Here is a 19,306-nt window from a genome sequence, read left to right as displayed (position 1 = left end):
GCACAGCCACTGGAAGCAAAATCAGATAACATGGAAGAAATACAGAGATGCTGCTGCCACTGTGGGGAAAAAAATTCATGTAGCTAAAACTCATTTGGGGTTGATGGAAGCCAGAAACAGGCTTTTTTTAATTGTCCCTGGTGGGGGACAAGACTGATGAAGAGAGGATGTCCAAGGAGGTCCCAGTGCCCTGAGCTGGAGGACAATGACCAAGAGAATGATCAACTCCCAGTCAACCCTGAACTTGTATGCAATCTGCTGCTCCTGCTGAATCTCCGTAAGTTTATAGGGCCTGATAGGATTCATCAGAGGGCAGTTAACTAGTCAGCTGATGAACACAACACAGCAAGGCCTCTCTCAATGATTTCTGAACAATCCTGGGAATCTGTAGAGGTCCCAGCTGACTGAATGCTGGCTAATGCTGTCCCCGTTTTCAAGGAGGGCAAGGATGACCCTGAAAAGGCAGGCCTGTCAGTCCACTTCAGTGACTGACAAAATTAGATAACTATTCTGGTGTAGTGAAAAACCGGAAGGAAATGCAGCCATTGGTCACAGCCAGCACAGCTTCATGAGAGGAAGTCCTGCCTGCCATACCTAATTTCTTTTAATGACAAGGCATTCCACCTATTGGATCAAGGGAACCAGTTCATGTAATCTTTATGGACTTTAGCGAAGCATTTGATACTGCCTTACATACGACCTTTCTGGCCAAAACACCCAGCACACAGCTGTATGAACACATCATGTGATGGGTGAGTAACTGGCTTATAGGTCAGGCACAAAGGGAATGGAATGGAGTGAAATCACACTGCTGACCTGTCATTAGTGGGATTCCACACGGCTTCATCCTTGGACCTGTGCTCTTCAAATCTTCAGAAACAACTTAGACACAGGACTGCAAAGTACACTAAGTAAGTTTGCTGATGACACTAAATTAGGATGCTGGAGAGCAGCACTGTGGATCCTAGTCAATGGCAAGTTCAACATGTGTAAGCAGTGCCCTGGCAGCCAGGAGGGTCAATCCTGTCCTGGAGACATCAGGCCCAACTGGGCAAGGGAGGGGATTGCTCCACTCTGCTCTGGGGCAGCCTCACTTTGAGTGCTGGGGGCAGTTTTGGGTATCACCATGTAAGGTATAAAGATATTAGTGTCTAAAGGAGGATCATGAAGATGGTGCGGAATCAACAGGGGGAAGCCAGACAAAGAGCAGCTGAGGTGACTTGGGCAGTTCATCTTGGAGAAGAGGAGACTGAGGGGAGATCACACTGGGCTCTTCAACATCCCCAGAGAGGAAGGTAAGAGGCAGACACTGATCACTCCTCTGTGGTGCCCAGAGACAGGACCCAAAGGAATGGCCTCAAGTTGTGTTAGGGGAGGTTTAGGTTGGATATCAGGTAAAGGTTCTTGCCCAGAGGGCGTCTGGGCACTGGAACAGGCTCCCCAGGGAAGTGGTCACAGCACCAGCCTGAGTTCAAGAAGTATTTGGATAATACTCCTGGGCACATGGAGTGATTCTTGGGGATGTCATATGCAGGGCTGGGAGTTGGACTCAGCAATCCTTGTGAGATCCTTCTAACTCAGAAAATAGGCAGCATTTTAGGTAATACCTATCCACCCAAATGTTATACCAGCTGGGGAAAAATGTAGCCTAGTGGAGACTAAGTAAGTGAATCAATACAAATTGGTTCTGTAAGATAAATTTCAAGAGTTGTAATATACACACAAAAAAATGTGAAGGAAAGGCATTTTGTTATTAGACTAATTTGCATACAAAGCAACGGTATTGAGAACAGGGAGATAATACACCCTTAAATTGCATATATGTAATGACCCATAAAATAACTGCATGCTGCTCTGTGTAACTGAAACAAGAAATGTGGTAGCATTATATAGAGTCAGTAGGAACATCTTAAGTAACGTTGACACTGTGTTATAGGAAATAAACCTTTAACCAGATGAAAGTATAGAAAATGTATTAAGCATGGACAATATTAAAGACACTTCAATTACAAAAGATTAATACCACCCCAAGATGATCTACATCACGTAACAGATTACAAAAATGATTGAACACAAAGCTAAAACAGCACTGTGCCATTATCATTTTAAAAGAAAAAAAAAATAAAAAGAAAGCAGTTTCAAAACAGCCTGTAAGGGAAGGAGAAAAAAAACCCCAAACCCTACATTGTAGAGCCATAGAATCACTTACGCGGGAAAGTCCACTAAGATATCAAGTGCAGCCACAAATCTAACACTACAAAGTCCACCATTAGACTAAGTATACACAACTTTAAAGGACCTCCAGGCATAGGAGAAGGGAATACAAGTGACCCTGTCCCTGAATAGTAACAGATGTGTTAGTTACCCATTACAGCCTCTCCCCTGACGAATCACAACTACATCCAATAAAGGTAAGTGTGGTTACACTCCAATAAAGGGAGTGGGTTAGCTGGTGAGGATAGGATCATGAAGGAGGAGGAACCTGAGGAAGAATGAACAAGAGAATTATGAAGAAGGATCGAGAGAATCATGAAGAAGAAGGATCCTGGGGAGAATCACTGCTGTGAGGTCAGTCTCTGTCTCTGTTGCTGGAACTTGCAGCCATAGTCTAGCTAGGTAAAAGCCTGCAGTCAGAGTCTGCAAACTAATACATGCAGTCATAGTTTAGCAGGATATAACCAGCAGTCAGAGGCTGCAAGGGAAACCTACAGTAGGAGCTTGCTGCAGCCAGACTCAGTGAACAGTTGGAGTCAGGCTGGCTAAGCTGTACTGAGGAATAAACCAGGACCTTTTTCATGATAAACAAGGAGTCTGCATCTCAACTCATTTCTGCCCTCCAATAAGAGGGCTGCTGCAACATCCAGGAACTGGCAACTCTGCCACCTTCCTGGGCAGCCTCTTCCAACAACTGGCAACTCCTCTGGTGAAGATATTGTCCCTAACAGCAAATTAAACCTCCCCTGATGCAATCTGAGGTCTTTTTATCTTGTTCCATCACTTGTTATTGAGCAGAAAGAATCGCACACACTTCACTCCAGCCTCCTCTCAGGCAATCGTAGAGCAGGAAGGTCCCCCTGAGCCTCCTTTTCTCCAGGCTGAACACTCCCAGGTCCCTCAGCTTCTCTTCGTCTGACTTATGCTCCAGACCCTTTCCCAGACATGTTCCAGCCCCTCGGTGTCTGGGGTTCAACTGAGGGGACCAGAACTGGACACAGCCTTGAGTTCTAACCCAACCAGTGCCCAGAACTGGGGAATGGTCACTGCCCTTTTACTGCTGACAGGTCCACCTGGGCACACTGATGGCTCATATTCAGCCAGCATTAAGCAGTACCCCCAAGTAATTTCCCCCCAGATACTTTGGAAGATCTAACGCTATATCAAATGGGGTTAAGCTGAAAACTCAGGCAAAGAAACAGGACCATATTTCTAATCCAAGAAGCCATTCCGTATTCCTCTATTAAATTATTATTCAGATGCCAATGTCACCAAAGGCATTTTGGTAAATTCTTACATCTAACATTCATTAAACAAAAAAAGGAAGTGATCTAACTGGTATAAACAAATAAAAGAGGAACTTTTTAAGATTTTTCAGAGGCTTAAACTGATTTTTACAAGATTAGAATGGGCATTTTCTTCCAAATGTGAATTTTAATTTAGAGTCAAAATAATTTGAATGTTATTATTATTAGCTTGTTAGAACACATTAACTCATTATGAACGTTCTTCAGGCAAAACTACACAACCTAATATAAATTTATTAGATTATTTACACTTTGGAGAACGAAGTTTAGTATAAAAGCAAACTCAAGACATAGGAAATGTACTCTTCATATTATTAAAGTGGCTCAGCAACATGAGTCACTTATGTGGCTTTTAATGTGCCTTCCCCTCCTCTGGCCCCAAGCATCCCAGTTTGCAACTAAATGACACATACACAAAGATATGTACATACATAAAGAATCCTCTTTCTGAACATCTTCCAATTCTAATTGTTTGCAGTTGTCATTCTGTTGATGTCCATCTCTGTCTTCGTTATTCAAAAACTGTCTAAACCCAACACAATGTCTTCTTCCATATCTTCCACCTGTAATAGTCTGATAACTTCTTTCAGGTTTGGGCCAGGCAGTTTTGCCAAGTCCTTGGCCCATTGCTACATGAGATTATGGAGGAAAGAAAAATACAGAAATACCTGTTAGACAACAATTTGCCTTTGCAGTTTCCCTCGTCCCTAACACTTTGATATACTTTTTTTTTATCAAGGAATTTTTTATTTCTCTAAAGTCTTACACTTCATTGACAATATTATTATTAAGAACATGAAGTGCTCTGGGCCCATACATTATGAAAGCATGTAACTGAATTTGCACCTACATTAAATAATACTGGCAAACACTGTGCCACCATCTTAACATGCTTCTAGTAAATAACAGATAACAATTTTTTTTAAAAATCAATCCCAGAAGTCACAGCTTTTTTAAATTTTTTCACTCAGTTCATAAATCTGATGCAACACATATATCAGCTAGCAGAAAAGATTTGCAAGCACTATAACAGAAAATCCTTCAGGTAATACAGCACAATTCAGGCAGCCCTACCTAGCTTATCCTTGTGACTGGAAAAGTATAATTAATCAAAGCACACCTTCTAAAACAAAAGTCCCAAGGAGCAGGCCTTATTCTTACTGCTAGACGTAGTATGTTCAGGCATGGCCATACAAAGCATTGCCCACACACTGGTTCTTCTTACAGCAGTTTTTCTTATTAATGAAACTCACAGCTTTTACCAGGAAAATATGGGATAAGAAGTAAAAAGGAACTTGAGAAACAGTGGGAAAAGGCTGCCAATATTGTAATAAAGAAGATTATAATACAGAGGTATTATCAGGTATTAATAATTTAACACAAGGGTTCATACCCAAAGGCTACTGTGTGTGCAAGTGCAATTAGAAGTTCACTATTTCAGATTTACAGTGACTTCTTGTGTCCCCCTAAGTTACTTTTTCACTCTAATCTTTACTAGATATGAAATTAAATCGTTTCTGTTCTTGAAACTCTCCAAATTAAAAAGTAAACATTAAAGACAAGGAAGGTAAAGTTTGCAACCATTAATACAGAGTATTACAAACTTCAGAAAAATATGAAAGCTTTTTTATTTCCTGGCTGTGCAACTGATCTCTTCATTACACCTTAAAAGAGAGTATCTATGGGCAGAAATATATGAAAGGGATAGAACTTTGGCAGAAAAAAAATTAGCAGGTATCTAAGGCTTTTTTTCCCCATTTATCTATGAAGCTCTATGTAGTTTGATTACACATGATTTTCCCTGGAAATATTTTTGAGTATTTGTCCAGACCTGCCCATCCTACATTGCTGCATTACATTAAAATCCAGAACCTAAAATGTTTGTTTTATTAACTATACCACTCCTGCAAATCCTTAGAAACATGAAAACTCTCGTGTCTTTGCAAAACAAAAATCCTGGCAACAAATGCAAGAAAAAACAGGACTGACAATTCATTTTTCTATCTAGTCAGCCAGTAGTTAATATCTTTATTAAGTCAACCAGCAAGAACCAGCAAGTTATTTTTTTTTTTTAACCAAGCTCTGACAATTCTGAAATTTCCCTTGATTACAACATGGTTGATCAGCAGACTGCCAGAGCAAGCTGATAATTAGCAGCCACATCCCAATCTGCAGAATAAAATCCAACAGTTAGATTAGTAAATCAGAACAGCAAAGCAGAAATCTGTTCTCAAACAAGTGGTTGAAACAAACAAGATAAAAATACAACAAAATTGCATAATTCCTAATTTCACTTTGTTCTCTAAAAAACCAGTATTGTTCAAAAACAGATGTCCACTCAACAGAGACAAGTTCCCTAAATGCAAATAATTTGTTTTTAAAAAACTAATGTTTACAACATGCAAAATCTGTTTAATGCACTACATTTTTTGTTTCAAATAATGCTCTCGCATACAGAGTGTCTCATCACATATTCAACTGTTTCTAGAAGATAGAGGAGGCAGTTATTTTTCTTCCATTCTGGGGAAGACTTACTGGATCAAGACAGCAAAAGCTTTCACCACTTACTGGAAGTATGTATGTCAATTTAGTCATCAGGAGATGCTAACTTCTACCTAAACACAAAACATCTCAAAAATAAGAGGAGGCAGGCATTTATTTACCTACATGCCTAAAATGAGAAGCATTCGGCCAATTTACAAGAAACCCTTCAGGCAATGAAGCTGTGAAACACAGTATCCTCTCTCTGGTATTTCTTCCAGGCTAGCTCAGCCTAAGAAGTAGGTATTGCTTCAGAAGCTCAGTTTAGTAGACCTGCTCAAAGCACACCCAATAGACACCAGCAATGCACAAGATGCATTTTTGCAAAACTCACCAGTCTTAGAGAAGCAACCAGTGAATAAATAAGGTAGGGCAAACAAGCAAATTATTAACTTCTCTACCTGAAGATGTTTATACACACACCTCCATAGCTCCAAAATGTTATTACAGTCACCTTAATTCCTGAAAAGGATTGTAGCAGGAAAGCATTTTGGATCACCAGAGTTGATTTTAAAAAGTGGGAGAGATTGTCTCATAAAACACACAGTTCACAAACAGGTAGATAGGTCCAGACTTTAACAAGCACTGCCTTAATCACTGACAGAGTGGTGAGCTTCCTCTTTACTTCTACCAACACTGCACCAAAGACACCACTCCCAGAAGCAGCAAATTAGAGGCTGCAGCACAGAAAGCCTCTGAATCTAGACCAAATGCTAACCAACTTGTCCTCTTCCACGGATTTAAAAAAAGAGGGGGAAAAAAAATCCCTGTTTTTCAAGAGGTAAGTGTTCAAAGTTAGAATAGATGCATGCCTGCATGTTTTGAGTTACAGAAATCATCCATGTTCTTGACCACAATACTACATAAAAAAAATCTCAAACCAATTTACAGAGCTAGATTTAGGACAACTGGAATTTCCTGCTCAGGCAGATGCTAGCAGGATTCTGCCCCCATCCACTGAAACCCAGTCACCTTCCTTTACTCTCTTTCCCTTTTGTTCCCTCCTATCTCCTCAACTCCCTCACATCCTGTGTACTAATGACAAGAGCAGCAGCTCTCTTGGGTTAAGGAGTGCTTTATGGTCTGAGGGCCATAAAGGGGATCTGAGGCTGGAGCACCCCTTCTATGAAGACAGGCTAAGAGAGCTGGGGATGTTCTGCCTGGGGAAGGCTCCAGGAAGACCTTCAGCAACCTCACAGTACCTAATGTCAGGTTACAAGAGAGCTGGAGTGAGATTTCTTACAGGGTGTGTAGGGCTATTACACAGGAGGAAAAAGCTTGGCAGAATGTGACTGGGGGACCCAGAGGGGAGGGAGCAAGGAGTAGGAGGGAAACAGTTCCAAGTTGTCACCATTTTCTGCTGTAAGAAGTATTTAACTAGCCTTTAAAATAAAAAAAAAAAAAAGTGAAGTTAGTCTCAAAAATTTCTCTAGGAAGTATTTTTTCAATCTTTTAACCACTAATTTGTTTTTTTAATGTTCTTCCCCAGATTTTCCCAGCATTTGTTAAAAAACTTGTATGCATATTCTGGACCCTGTCTCAACACTTGACATAGAAATAAAAATAAATCCTTTATCCTACTAAATTGCTCTTTTTTCTCTTATATCTATGAACTACAGAAAACATTTGCTCCTACAAGGCAACAACAGGATCTCATGCTCAAGGTTTGAAAAGGGAATCCATGTAATACTGACACAATTACTGTTTTCTAGGTTACCTTCTTAAAAAAATAAATCTGCATTTATTCCCAGAAGTATATTAATTCATTTGGCTGTCAAAGAGGCAAAATTTAAAACCAGATCATATTCTTCACACCCTCTCCCTTAACTGACTATTTCTGAATCATAATGAAACCACACAATCAACACAAATAAATACTGCAGGTAAAAGTATTCACATTGTCTTTTAAACTGTATTAACCAATATTCTTTACCTGGAACCAAGATTCTACATCTCTTTCTTCCCTGCAGGTATTAAAAGCTTCTAAATGCAAATAATTTTTTTTAAAAAAATTGAATTAGAATGCAGAATTTTCAGCTTGCTAAGCACCACTGCTCAGGACTGCAAAGCGATTACTTCAGTTAACAGAAGATAAGCACACAATCCCAAAAACCAGAGGAATATTTCAATTTAACTAATTCAAACAACATACTACTGTCACAATTTCCTTCTCTTGCCTCTATGGGCAGATTAACATTGAAATTTATTTTTTTTTACTATGCTTACAAGTTTCAAACTACATACATTGCAGATTAATACTCAAAGCAATGAATATTCATTTGAAATTTATTTTCACTGTCTGGTATTCATCTCCGACCCATATGACTTCAGAAAACCATATGCCAGAGTCTACCCTCTGTAGGCAGTTAAGCACCACATAGATGCTCACTCACTCTCCCACCCAGTGGAAAAGGAGAAAGAACAAGAAGCATAAAAGTGAAAAAACCCATGAGCTGTGATAAAGAGAGTTTTGGAATTATGGGGGTTTTTTGGGGGGGCGGGGGATGGGGAGGGACAGGGAGGGAGGGGGAAGAAGAGACAGACATAAAAGCAAGAAAAATGAATAGTGCAAAACACCCCCAGCTGCTCACCAGCAAACCCAAGAATGCTCAGACAGTTCTAAAATCACAGCAGCCTGGCCAACCCTCTTCCCCCTACCAGCTCAGCATGATGCCACATGGTCTGGAACATCCTTTTGGTCAGCTGGGGTCACCTGTCCTGTCTGTGTCCCCTCCCAACTCCTTGTGCGCCCCCGGCCTTCTCACTGGTGGGGTGAGAAGCAGAAAAGGGCTTGACTCAGTGCAAGCCCTGCCCAGCAATAACAAAAATATCCCTGTGTTAACAACACTGTTTTCAGCCAAACATGCAGAACCTAATCCCATGCAAACTCCCACAAAGAAATTTAGCTCTAGCCCAGCTGAAAACAGTACGCTGGATGATAAGCAAAAATCAAGTATTTTTCTTATGGATCCAATCCATTCAACCAAAAGTTCCTTCCTCAAACTCTCTGGTTTAGAAGCAACTTAAGGCTCCTCAGTAGAATATTTGAGAACATCTTATTTCCATAAAAAGTATCAGCTCAGCTGCAAGTACACTGACAAATGGAACATCCTTCAAGTACGTACCTTCTAGGCACTGTATTTTCATGAACTTTACACGTCATTTTGAACTCTCCTTTGAGGTACAGATTCCACTAAGTCAATGTTTTTACTCAGTGTAGTTCCTTTTCTTTTCCGGAGGCTGGAAGTAGCTTGTGGTCCAAACTCAATAAGCTGTCAGGCTGCCCCACTACTGATTAAATTTTAAATTAGAATATTGTTGTGTTTTTACCTCTCAGATTACATTTTAAAAAAAGGACCCCAAAAGCCATGATCATATCAAAATATTCTGATACTAATCTGAGACTCTTCCCAAAAGAAGCAAATTATCACCAGCAAACTAAGAGCAGTTTGCTTCCACTTAAATACTAAATGGTTTCTGTTTTGCATTTCCCTAAAATCCTGCAGTTTTGTATGCAATTTGTACCACAAATGCAAAACTGAAGTTCTGAATCATTAGTCTATTAATATTACACCTATAACTATTAATTTTATGAATAATTAAATTTCTGCATTTACCAAAGCTTTAGTCAACATGCAGGCTAAAAGAAATAAATTGATTAGTATTTTGGACATTGTCTGTATATTCCAAATCCCAATTAATGACCTCCTTTAATCATCATAGGCAAATCACAACTCTACCCAAATGCCACATGTAGGGCAAATTTGGGAAGAAACTTCCAAAGGGGTCTCTTCCAGAAAGGAGATTCAAGCAGTCCCTCCCCTAATGGGTTTGGAAAAAGACTTCCTTGGAGAACAGTGGAAAAACCTATTTATTTAATAAGCGAAGTATTCACAAGCATAAGAAACTGAATAACATTAAACAATGGAACCCCTTGTTCTGAAGAGTTGGAAAATTCAGAAAGTCCTTTTTGTGGGGTGTAGCTTGGCTTGCTCAGTCTCCTCCTGTGCTGGAAAATGTTACATCCTGGGCCCCAGTGGGCCACAGGTGTGAGCTCCCGGTGTCTTTCTGGGTTTTCAGTCCAGAGCAAGTCTGGTCAGTTCAAAGAAAAAGAAAAGCACAGTCTGGGGAACTTCTCTGCCTCAACTAGCTAAAAACTAACTAAAAAGCAAAGGAGAGTTCTCTCATGCTGTCCATGCTGCAGAAACACAGCTCAGGAGCAGGAATGTGGAAGAGCAAGTGCCGTTCCTGAAAATAAACTTCATGCATCTTCCTTCTTCCCTTCACTTTCAGAACCAGTATTAAAGGTACAGAACTTAATATGCAGCATAAACAGAACAGAAGACTGGGGATAAAAGCATCAAATTCACCATAGGACACCAAATTTTGAAAAAAGTTCTGCCAGACTTGAAATGGAGCAAGTGCTGCCACAATACAAACGAGAGTGAATGAAAGTATATGCACAAAAGTTTCAGTGGTTGCTCTAAAAGAAATACATTAGATACAATCACAGGACAAGTCATGAAGCAGAGACAAACTTTCTTCAAGTCCAGAAATCCCTTAAGAAGTGGAGCCCAGTCATCACTTTCCATACAGAGGTGTCTGAATGGGAAAGTTACTACCAACAACCATCTTGCGGCAGTTGCTTTCTGTCCAAAAACATCCTCCTAGAGCTGAAGATCCTACACAGCTCTCATTCTCTCATCCAGGCTCTTCCAACCAACATGAGGGCATAGAATTCCCCTAGACTGTTTGCCATCTGGTCACCTCAGCCAAGGAGCCAGAGTTACAGTGGTGCTCTGATGCACCTTCAGGTGTCACTACAATGGTTGGCCATCAAGCAGCCTACATTAACTTTAGCTCTACCAGATGTCCTTCTTCGAGTCTGCCTTCATTTTGAAGACGCTCAGCAGGCTGTTGCATTAGCACAGCTGAGGTGGTAGAACTGAGTCATTCCAGTACTGATTTGACACCATTCTCTAAGCCTCTACCTGTTTCAGCACTATACACAACTCCTGCATTATTTCCAGCTTTTTTATACTGATTTGCTCTAACTTTAGCCCAGTTTACTTTCTTACACATAACTGTAAAGTTTGAATGCCTCATTGTCATTTCCCCTGATGAAAATCCTCAATCCTCTGTTTGATCTCATAAACTGAGTTTTGCCTTATCACTGTAATAATTAATTTTACAGCTTTTATACAAACTAATAGCTTCAGCAGAAATTAAACATTAAATCTCGAGAGGGAAGATTAAGCAACTGCAGCTCTAACAGCTTTTAAAGATGAGGACAATGTGTATGCCGTGTACTAACCAAGTAACAGCAAGCCCCAACCTCCTACAGTAATACATCACTGCTAATCATCAGGCAAGCTTATCTCCCTCCTTTCCCAATATCACAAGTTTTTGTATTCTAAATAGGTGCAGTAAACTAAGGTTACAGAAGCAGCAATTTTTACCTAATGCTTGTCAGAAAACATACAGAAACTTAGACAACAAACCCCCACCCCCATATCTGTCCTCTCTTCTTGCGACTTTCACATCTCATATTCTTGTTTAAGTGATTATAAACTTACCAGAAGAGGAAGCATGTCTCTGGATCTGAAACACTTCCATTAGATGCCAATAATCAACAAAATGCCAAGACTTGACTACTCTCCGTTTTTAGTTCTGAGATTCAGGTGGTTTTAGAGTCTTTTTGCCCTCTGCAAAGCTCTGAGCCAGACGTAAAAAAAGAGACAGAGTCTTCAGGTTCTGATTTTTTAAGGTTGCATGCTTTGTTTATTGTTTCTTATTTTACAATTTTCTCAGTGCCCAACAAAGGTCTGTGCAGCTGCTCAGGGGTTCGGTGACTCCTCGACTCCCCCCGCACTGGGCTGTTGCTGCCTCTTATACTAATTGTTACGTGTTCTTTATTTATTATTATTTGCCAATACCTACCACTTATACTAAAAAGGTCATCTCTACTTTGAATTAATCTCTTTGAACTACTTTGTGCCACCATCACTGCAGAAAATGGAATGAGGGAGGAAGAAAGAAGAAGCAGGAGACAACGCCCCAAATCCTCCATCTTGCTCCCATCCACTTCCATACTAAAAACCCAAATCTACTGTTTTCTCACCCTGTAATAAGCTAAACTACTATCTTTCACACTCTTGTGGCTTGCAATCCTTCCCGCAGTGGAGGAAGCCTTTCCCATGGACTGAGATCAAAGCTAATGTCCCTCTGGGGTCTGGGCTAGGGTCCAGACCCCCCTGTTCAGGTCTCTGACCCTCCAGGGCAGCCAAAGGAATGCCCTGGACTTCAACAGGGCATTCAACTTCAACTTCAACTTCAAATGCCCTTACACTTCAAGCAGAAAAGGTACACCACTACTCTTGTCAGTGCACATGACCTCAAAATACTTTAGAAACCAGAACAACCACTTCCTTTCCTCCTGATAAACACAGCAAGTAGAAATGACAAAAGAATCCCAAGGTGGAAGTGCAGACTTCTGCCACAGAAACTCTTACATGACAGAGAGATATAATTCATCAAACTAGAAGACCCGAAGATGTTTTTGCACTGCTGTCAATCATCTTATATAACTGTCTTTATTAAAGCAAAGTTAACCCAAAACACATAATCAAATGTTATCCACTACCAGAAGCAGTAAAAGCAATTTTTAAACTTTTTTTTCAAAGTTTGGAGGTGTTGTGTTTTGTTATTGGTTTTGTTTTTTTCCTAAAGAACATTGAGGTCTCAGCACTTCAAACACTTCTTCTTTCATAAATTTAATTTTTTATCTGGATACAAGGGTAACAAAAGCCTCCGAGCCAAGCAACAGACAGGAGAGTTCACCTGAAGTGTCATGAAAGAGAATCTGAGGTGTTTCCAATATACCTGTGAAGAAATAAGATCATTCTCAAAAAGAGAAGCATGGGATATTATTGTCAAGTAGGAATAAACAACTGAGGGAATTACTAAAGGGAGAACAATTGGCAATGTTCAGCTAAGCAAAAGTGTAATGGAGGATTATAGAGGACCATAATACACAAAAGTCAAGTCATTGCTTCCCTCTGTTTTGGCAAATAGCAACACACAGAGCTGCACTAGAATGAAAACTACAAGACAGGAAAAGTAACACTTGTATCCTGATCAACAATGTAAATCAGATCTTACGCTCTACATATAGTTTTAAAACACCTTGCATCAAAAAAAAAATATCACTGTTTTCCCTGACACATGGAAATGAGGTAAGGGAAATGTTTCTACCACTAAAGACATTGCATACCTCAGACTGCCTGGGGAGGCTGAAGAATATCCATCAGAAACACAGCTCAAAGAAAAATATTCAAACAAACATCTAGTGAAGAATCACTGGGAGGAAGGGCTGAGAAAGAGGATAAGCCTGACAAAATAACTGTTTGAGGTCCTTACCAGCTCCACAGTCACTTCCCTAACCAAAGCTCCAGAATTTCAGCTATTTATTCTACCCCCAGGCTGCAATCACAGTTCTGGAAGTGGAAAATCTATGTTTTTTTTCTCTCCAAACCACTCATGCTACAACATGATTGCCTATAATTATTTGCTTCTTTTCACACAAAAGATAAATCACAATTAATTTTTATTACTTTTACAATTTTTCTTTTTAGAAGTTTTTGAAAGGTTACACAACCAATATGCTGTATAAAATTTTACTAGGTTTATTCAGTATGGTACAAGTACTTGACTTTTTTTTTTTTTTTGTCATCTCCTTGTAAAAACCACTGCTTTTCACTTAAAGCATTTGATTACAACCATAGAAACATATTACAGATGCATTACCTAGGAGCCAGTTTTTAGGCCTCAAAAACACTGCTGCAGATTCCAGACAGAACCCTCAAGAACCCTACACCACTTTTTTTCTTTTTTTTAAGCTGCCAAATGATAAATATCTGATTCATCAAACACATAATGAATGGAAAGATCTAGTTAACATATGAAGTTGACTACAGCACCACTGGAAAAAAAAAAAAAAAAAAGGCAAATTTTGCTATTGTTTAAAATCACCTGCATTAGAGAAACTACTCTTGAATGTTTTGCAAAATTCCAACACTAAGCTGACATGATAGAACACTTTGGTAGAACCAATTATCACTAATCTCCTGAGCAATAATCCTCAATCCACCCTCAGGATCAGAACCATTTCTCTGTATTATACTTTTTAATAGTATCAACTAGTGTCATCATTTAAATCTCAAATTTGTTATCACCTTGGATTTTCTTTTCCCTGCTTTACTTCCAGCAGTAAGACGTCGTTCAGATTCTAAAGTCCCCTGTAATTTTTTGTGTATTGCTGTAACATCATCAATCACAAACTTTTCAGGCCCTGTTTAATAATTGTTAAAGACACACACATGTGCAGGAGGAATTCTCTCCACTTCCACAGTCACATATCCAGTTATGTGAAATGCTGCACAAAGATTCAGTATAAAAACATCAAACTTTAAATTAATCAATTTGAAAAGCTGTTTTAAAACTACTCAGAATGATTAATGCCATTGGCAGCAGAATTTTTAAATATTTTTTCCCACCACAACACAGGAGCATTTAGCAATTTACATGACCATCCACTCTGCCACCCTTACATAGTATTGCACTCATTGTTACAAGCTCATCAATAATTACCTCAATTTCCCATATAAATAAGTCATAGCCCTGCTCCACACAAACAGACAGTCAGGTGTGGCCTGTACAACAACCAGGTTCTTGTAAGAACTACTGCATTCTGCACCTTAACAACTCAAATAACTGCCCTCATATTAAACACACGAAGCACCACTACAAGCACTTCAGGACATTCCCCTGATAAACTGTAATGGTGTGTTTTGTTTGAGTCCAGGCTATCAAAACCACAGAAGAAGAAGTTCCACACACTGGTTCAGGTCAGTGTCCTTTAGGGACAATTAGAGTACCCCCTGCCCATGGATGTTCTGAACAGAAGGCTGAGATGACGTCATTGTCCTTCTCCAGTAGTCTGGGTTTACCTGTTTATTCCACATTTGAAGTTGTTCCTGTAACTTGAGTGTTTATTTCATGGTATTAACTGAAGTCTTTAAACATTTTCCACTTGAAGTAAATGCAAAGTAGCCCTTTAGAACCTGTAAAAATACACCACTAAACATACAGATACAAGATTGCTGAAGCACCATTGTAATTGAAGTGAGGTCTACTGGATTTATAGACCTGTCCAATAAAATGCAGGAGGGATTATTATCAGTGAATAAATGAATTAGAACAAATTTGTTCTCCATACTGGAGTCAAAATACTATTCAGAAATATTAGGACAAGCCTTGATGGAATGGTAAGTTTTATGGTTACAGCTTCAAATAACATCTACACCTCAGATGCCAAACAAACATGATTCACCCAGCAAAATCACCTGTCTCCCCCAAAAACAGTCTCTATTGCTGTACAGCACAGTAATACTTTTGGTTTCATTGAAAGCTTCCTAAGAATCCAAGAATCAAAACAAACTCAGCTCAACAAGTACTATGGGCAACCAGGGAGATTACTGTTTGAAAACGGTAGCAACGCCAGGCAACTTTTTGCAACAAATACCTATTACAGTGTTTGTGGAAGTCATCCAATACATTCTATCACTGTTTTTGACTTGCTCGGCCAAACTGCTTTTGCAAAAGTACACATCTTCATAGGATTAGCTAGCTTAACAAGGCAAAAATTCTTAAGTATTTCTTATTTTGATGAGGTTTTGATCTTTCAAGTACTCTACTGCAATTCACTCTATCATCAAAGGAAATTTTAAAAATAGGCCTATTTCACAGAAGCTTCCTGATCCTCCACTTTAATGCAACTTCAAAATAGAGACTTTCGTGAACAACTTTTTTCCAGACCTCCTCCTTTCTTAGCGGGTGAGAGAAAAATCAGCTCTGTGAGAGTCTGACTCAGCTACAAGTAAACTTATTTTTTATATACATTTGCTTACACAATTTTAAATAAGCATACTTCTTCCAAATTAAATTTCAACTCATAAAGTATGTATTCTTCATTTTTGCATTAAAGAGAACACTAACAGTCTAACACCACTCTTCATTGCTACAGTACATCTTTCCTAGATAGTGTGGCAAAAATCCAATCAAGTTATTCTTCTAAACTGCTGAACTGTGTGCACAGACAAATGCAAATCAAGAACTACACTGAAAAAAAAAAAAAAATTATGAATATGCTACAGTATAGAAAAAGGATCTCAACACATTCTCTAAGCTTTCCAACACAACCTATAAAGTACACAGCCTCTAAACTTACAACAAACTTTCAAAGTTTTTGCGCACCACGGAGATTCACATGCTATGTAACTCATATGTTTCAGTGTTAATTCACAGCAAGACCAGTAAAGTGAATACGCAGTGCAAGGCATCCTGAGAACGCTCAGCTCCACCACAGCCAACACCGCTCCCCACAAGTACTTCAAGAGAACTTCTAGAGATGCAGCAGGAGGTGTAAAACCCATCCCGGGCAGTATAGGTTAATTATTTTCACCCGTGCGGAAGAAAAGGCTTATCAACTACAAGCACTGACAAATCTCTCATGGATTCTGGGCCCAAAGCACGTTCGTTCTGACCCCATGTTTGGGGGTTGCCCTGCTGGATCGAATCTCCTCTCCTCAAGCAAAGAGAGAAGTGTGAGTGTTTCACAGCCTCGGTGGAGCGATGTCAGCGACGTCACTTCGCCAGCCATTCTGCTCACACCCGCGGGTGCTTGGCTGACACAAGGTAGACCCTGCACAGGGACCTCCCCTTTCCCCGGGGTACTGAATCACCGCCACGATGTTGTGGGAGAAAAACTACAGAACACTAAAAAAACCCCAACCAAACAAGAACAAACCAAACCAAACCAACAAAGAAAGGAAATTAATTGCAAGCCCTTTGACTCCGAAGGCCTACCCGTGTTTGCTCTATCGCTGCGCGCCTCGCCGGCTCCCCCGTACCCACAAACAACCTCGGCCCCTCATGGACGGGCACTCGCGGGGCCACCATGGCCTGCCCACGGTGCCCTCTTGACCCACCAGCTAAGGCCCCCGCCCTCGGCCGCATACTCGTCTCCGTAGGAAGGAGCAAGGCCGCTGCTCCACAGAACAAGCGACCTCTACCAGCACTCCCGGCAGCTCTGCCAGATACCTCGGGCCCCCGTCCGCCCCCCCCTTATGGGTGCCCCGCCGAACCGGGCCAGGGCCGAGACCGGGGCCGCACTCACCCAGGCTGCACTCACCCCCCCTCTTCTCACTGCCACCTCCCTCCCGCCACTGCAGCCAATCCCGCCGAAGCCAGCGCCTCCGCCGGCCAATCACAAGGCAGGACATAAGGCAGCGACCAATCCCGAATGCCGAGTGGGGCACGGAGTGGGTCCCGGGGCGGGGCGCAGTGGGGACCCGGGGTCGGGCGGGGGTGGGCCGGCAGTGGCGGAGGTGCCGCGCCTTGAATGCCCGGGGTCGGGACTTCCGCTGTTGTTAACCACTGCCGCTTTTAATCATTGCCTTATAGGGTTTGTCGATTTAACCCCGGCAGCAGCCCAGCGCTAGGCAGCCGCTCCCTCACTCCCCCCCCAGCAGGATTGGGGAGAGAACTGAAAGGGAGAAAACTACAAAATTCATGGGTTGAGATATTAACAGTTTATAATAGGGAAAGCAAAAGCCACGGACACAAGCAAAGCAACACAAGGAATGAATTCACTGCTTCCCGTGGATGGGTAGGTGTTCAGCCATTTCCAGCTCAGCAGTGCCCCATCACAGTAATGGTGACAAACACCATCAGTCCAAAAATCCCTGTTTTCCTTCCTTTCCCCACTTACTTCCTTTCCCCCCATTAACTGTCATGCCATATGGTCTGGAATATCCAATATCCCTTTGGTCAGTTTGGGGTGACCTGTCCTGGCTTTGTCCCTTCCCAACCTCCTATGCACCACCAGCCTCCTCACCAGCATGGCAGTGTGAAACGCAGGGAGGAAAGGGCTTGGCTCTGTGCAATCCCTGCTCAGCAACAACAAGAACATCTCTGAATTATCAGCTCTGTGTTCAGCACAAAAACAAAACACAGCCTTATACTAGACCCTGTGAAGAAAATTACCTCAACCCGGTCAAAACCCGCACAGACTAGACTATATATATTTTTTTAAAAAAAAAAAAATTAATTTTTTTTTAAATATTAGTCGTTCATCAGAGAAATCTCTCTGTGTCAACTTTGTGTGGAATATTTCAACTAGGATAAGCCTACATTGTTTGACAGTCTTATCAACACAAGTATTCCTACAATCTGTTCCAATAATAAACAGAGTCATTTCTTGGAAAATAGAAAAAGAGAAAAAGTATTAGATGATGGCATCTTCTTCCACATGCAGCAAAAGTTTTTTGGCTGTTCAGTATTTTCATGTTGGGTACACTCTAAATGGTTAGGAATTAATTGTTTATGAATACCCATACCTACTGAAACATGACAACTGTGAAAAACGCTAATCACTTGTTTTAAGTTTTTGAAAGTTTAGTAGTAAATAAGATGGTTATAAAAATAGAATTGGAGTAAAAAAAATTGAACAATTAGGGTTAGGACAGTGTGAGACAATAAAAACAAAGTTACAGACGTCTGGGTGCCTCCCCGAGCAAAAAAGCTCCGGAGAAGGACCCCTGTTAACAAAGGATTATCTCTGAAAAGCAATTGCCTGTTGAATATTCATACATTTCATACATGATGCATAAATTCCATTCAAACAAAGAACTGTCTCTGGTTAGTATCACTTTTTTTCTTTAATCTCTATGGCGTCTTCAGGGCTGAGCAAGGCAGGAGAAGTTGGTCTCTTCTGATAAGGAAGCAGTAAATTCTTTTTTTCTCTGAAAGATTTATGTTTTCCTGTGGTTGGTACATAAAAACTACATTTTAACTACAAAACTACATTTACCATACTATCAAAATATTAATACAACATTAATAATCAATACAACATAATACATATAGTAAATATCTTGCGTAGAGCCATATAATATGCACTTTTCACAACAACCATGACAGAGAACAAACTTCATTCCTGAGGAAGAAAACAGGTGAACACTGAGCCTACAGAAATGTAATTTCTATTAATGTAGCTTGTATTTGTGCTGCCATTCAGCAAAAAGAATCCAAGAATCAAACTCTTCCCTTACATTATCACTTCAGTTCTCATTTTTAGCAATTTTGCTCTTCTGTATTCTCTGTCATTATTTTTCATGTCCCTC

At 40.4% G+C, this 19,306-nt stretch overlaps 1 protein-coding gene across 7 annotated transcripts in view; it reads right to left on the bottom strand.

Moving 5' to 3' along the window:
• Positions 1–17,410, bottom strand: part of PJA2 (praja ring finger ubiquitin ligase 2) — a 36,313-nt gene extending 18,903 nt beyond the window's left edge. Inside the window, exons 1-2 of one of the 7 annotated variants that reach the window (XM_040091207.2) lie at positions 17,314–17,410; positions 3,953–4,150 (exon numbers count right to left, since the gene is read on the bottom strand). In XM_040091207.2, coding sequence (XP_039947141.1) covers positions 3,953–4,150; positions 17,314–17,404 — 289 coding nt within the window. In that variant the 5' untranslated portion in view covers positions 17,405–17,410. The other 6 variants (XM_040091211.1, XM_040091212.2, XM_040091210.2 and 3 more) reach the window with 6 other exon arrangements.
• Between the last annotated feature and the right edge of the window lie 1,896 nt (positions 17,411–19,306).

The sequence above is a fragment of the Hirundo rustica genome, chromosome Z (genome assembly GCF_015227805.2).
Source record: "Hirundo rustica isolate bHirRus1 chromosome Z, bHirRus1.pri.v3, whole genome shotgun sequence".
In the NCBI taxonomy this organism is placed as follows: Eukaryota; Metazoa; Chordata; class Aves; order Passeriformes; family Hirundinidae; genus Hirundo; species Hirundo rustica.
The sequence above is the reverse complement of the archived record's forward strand: the minus strand, read 5'-3'. Positions and strand labels throughout refer to the sequence as shown.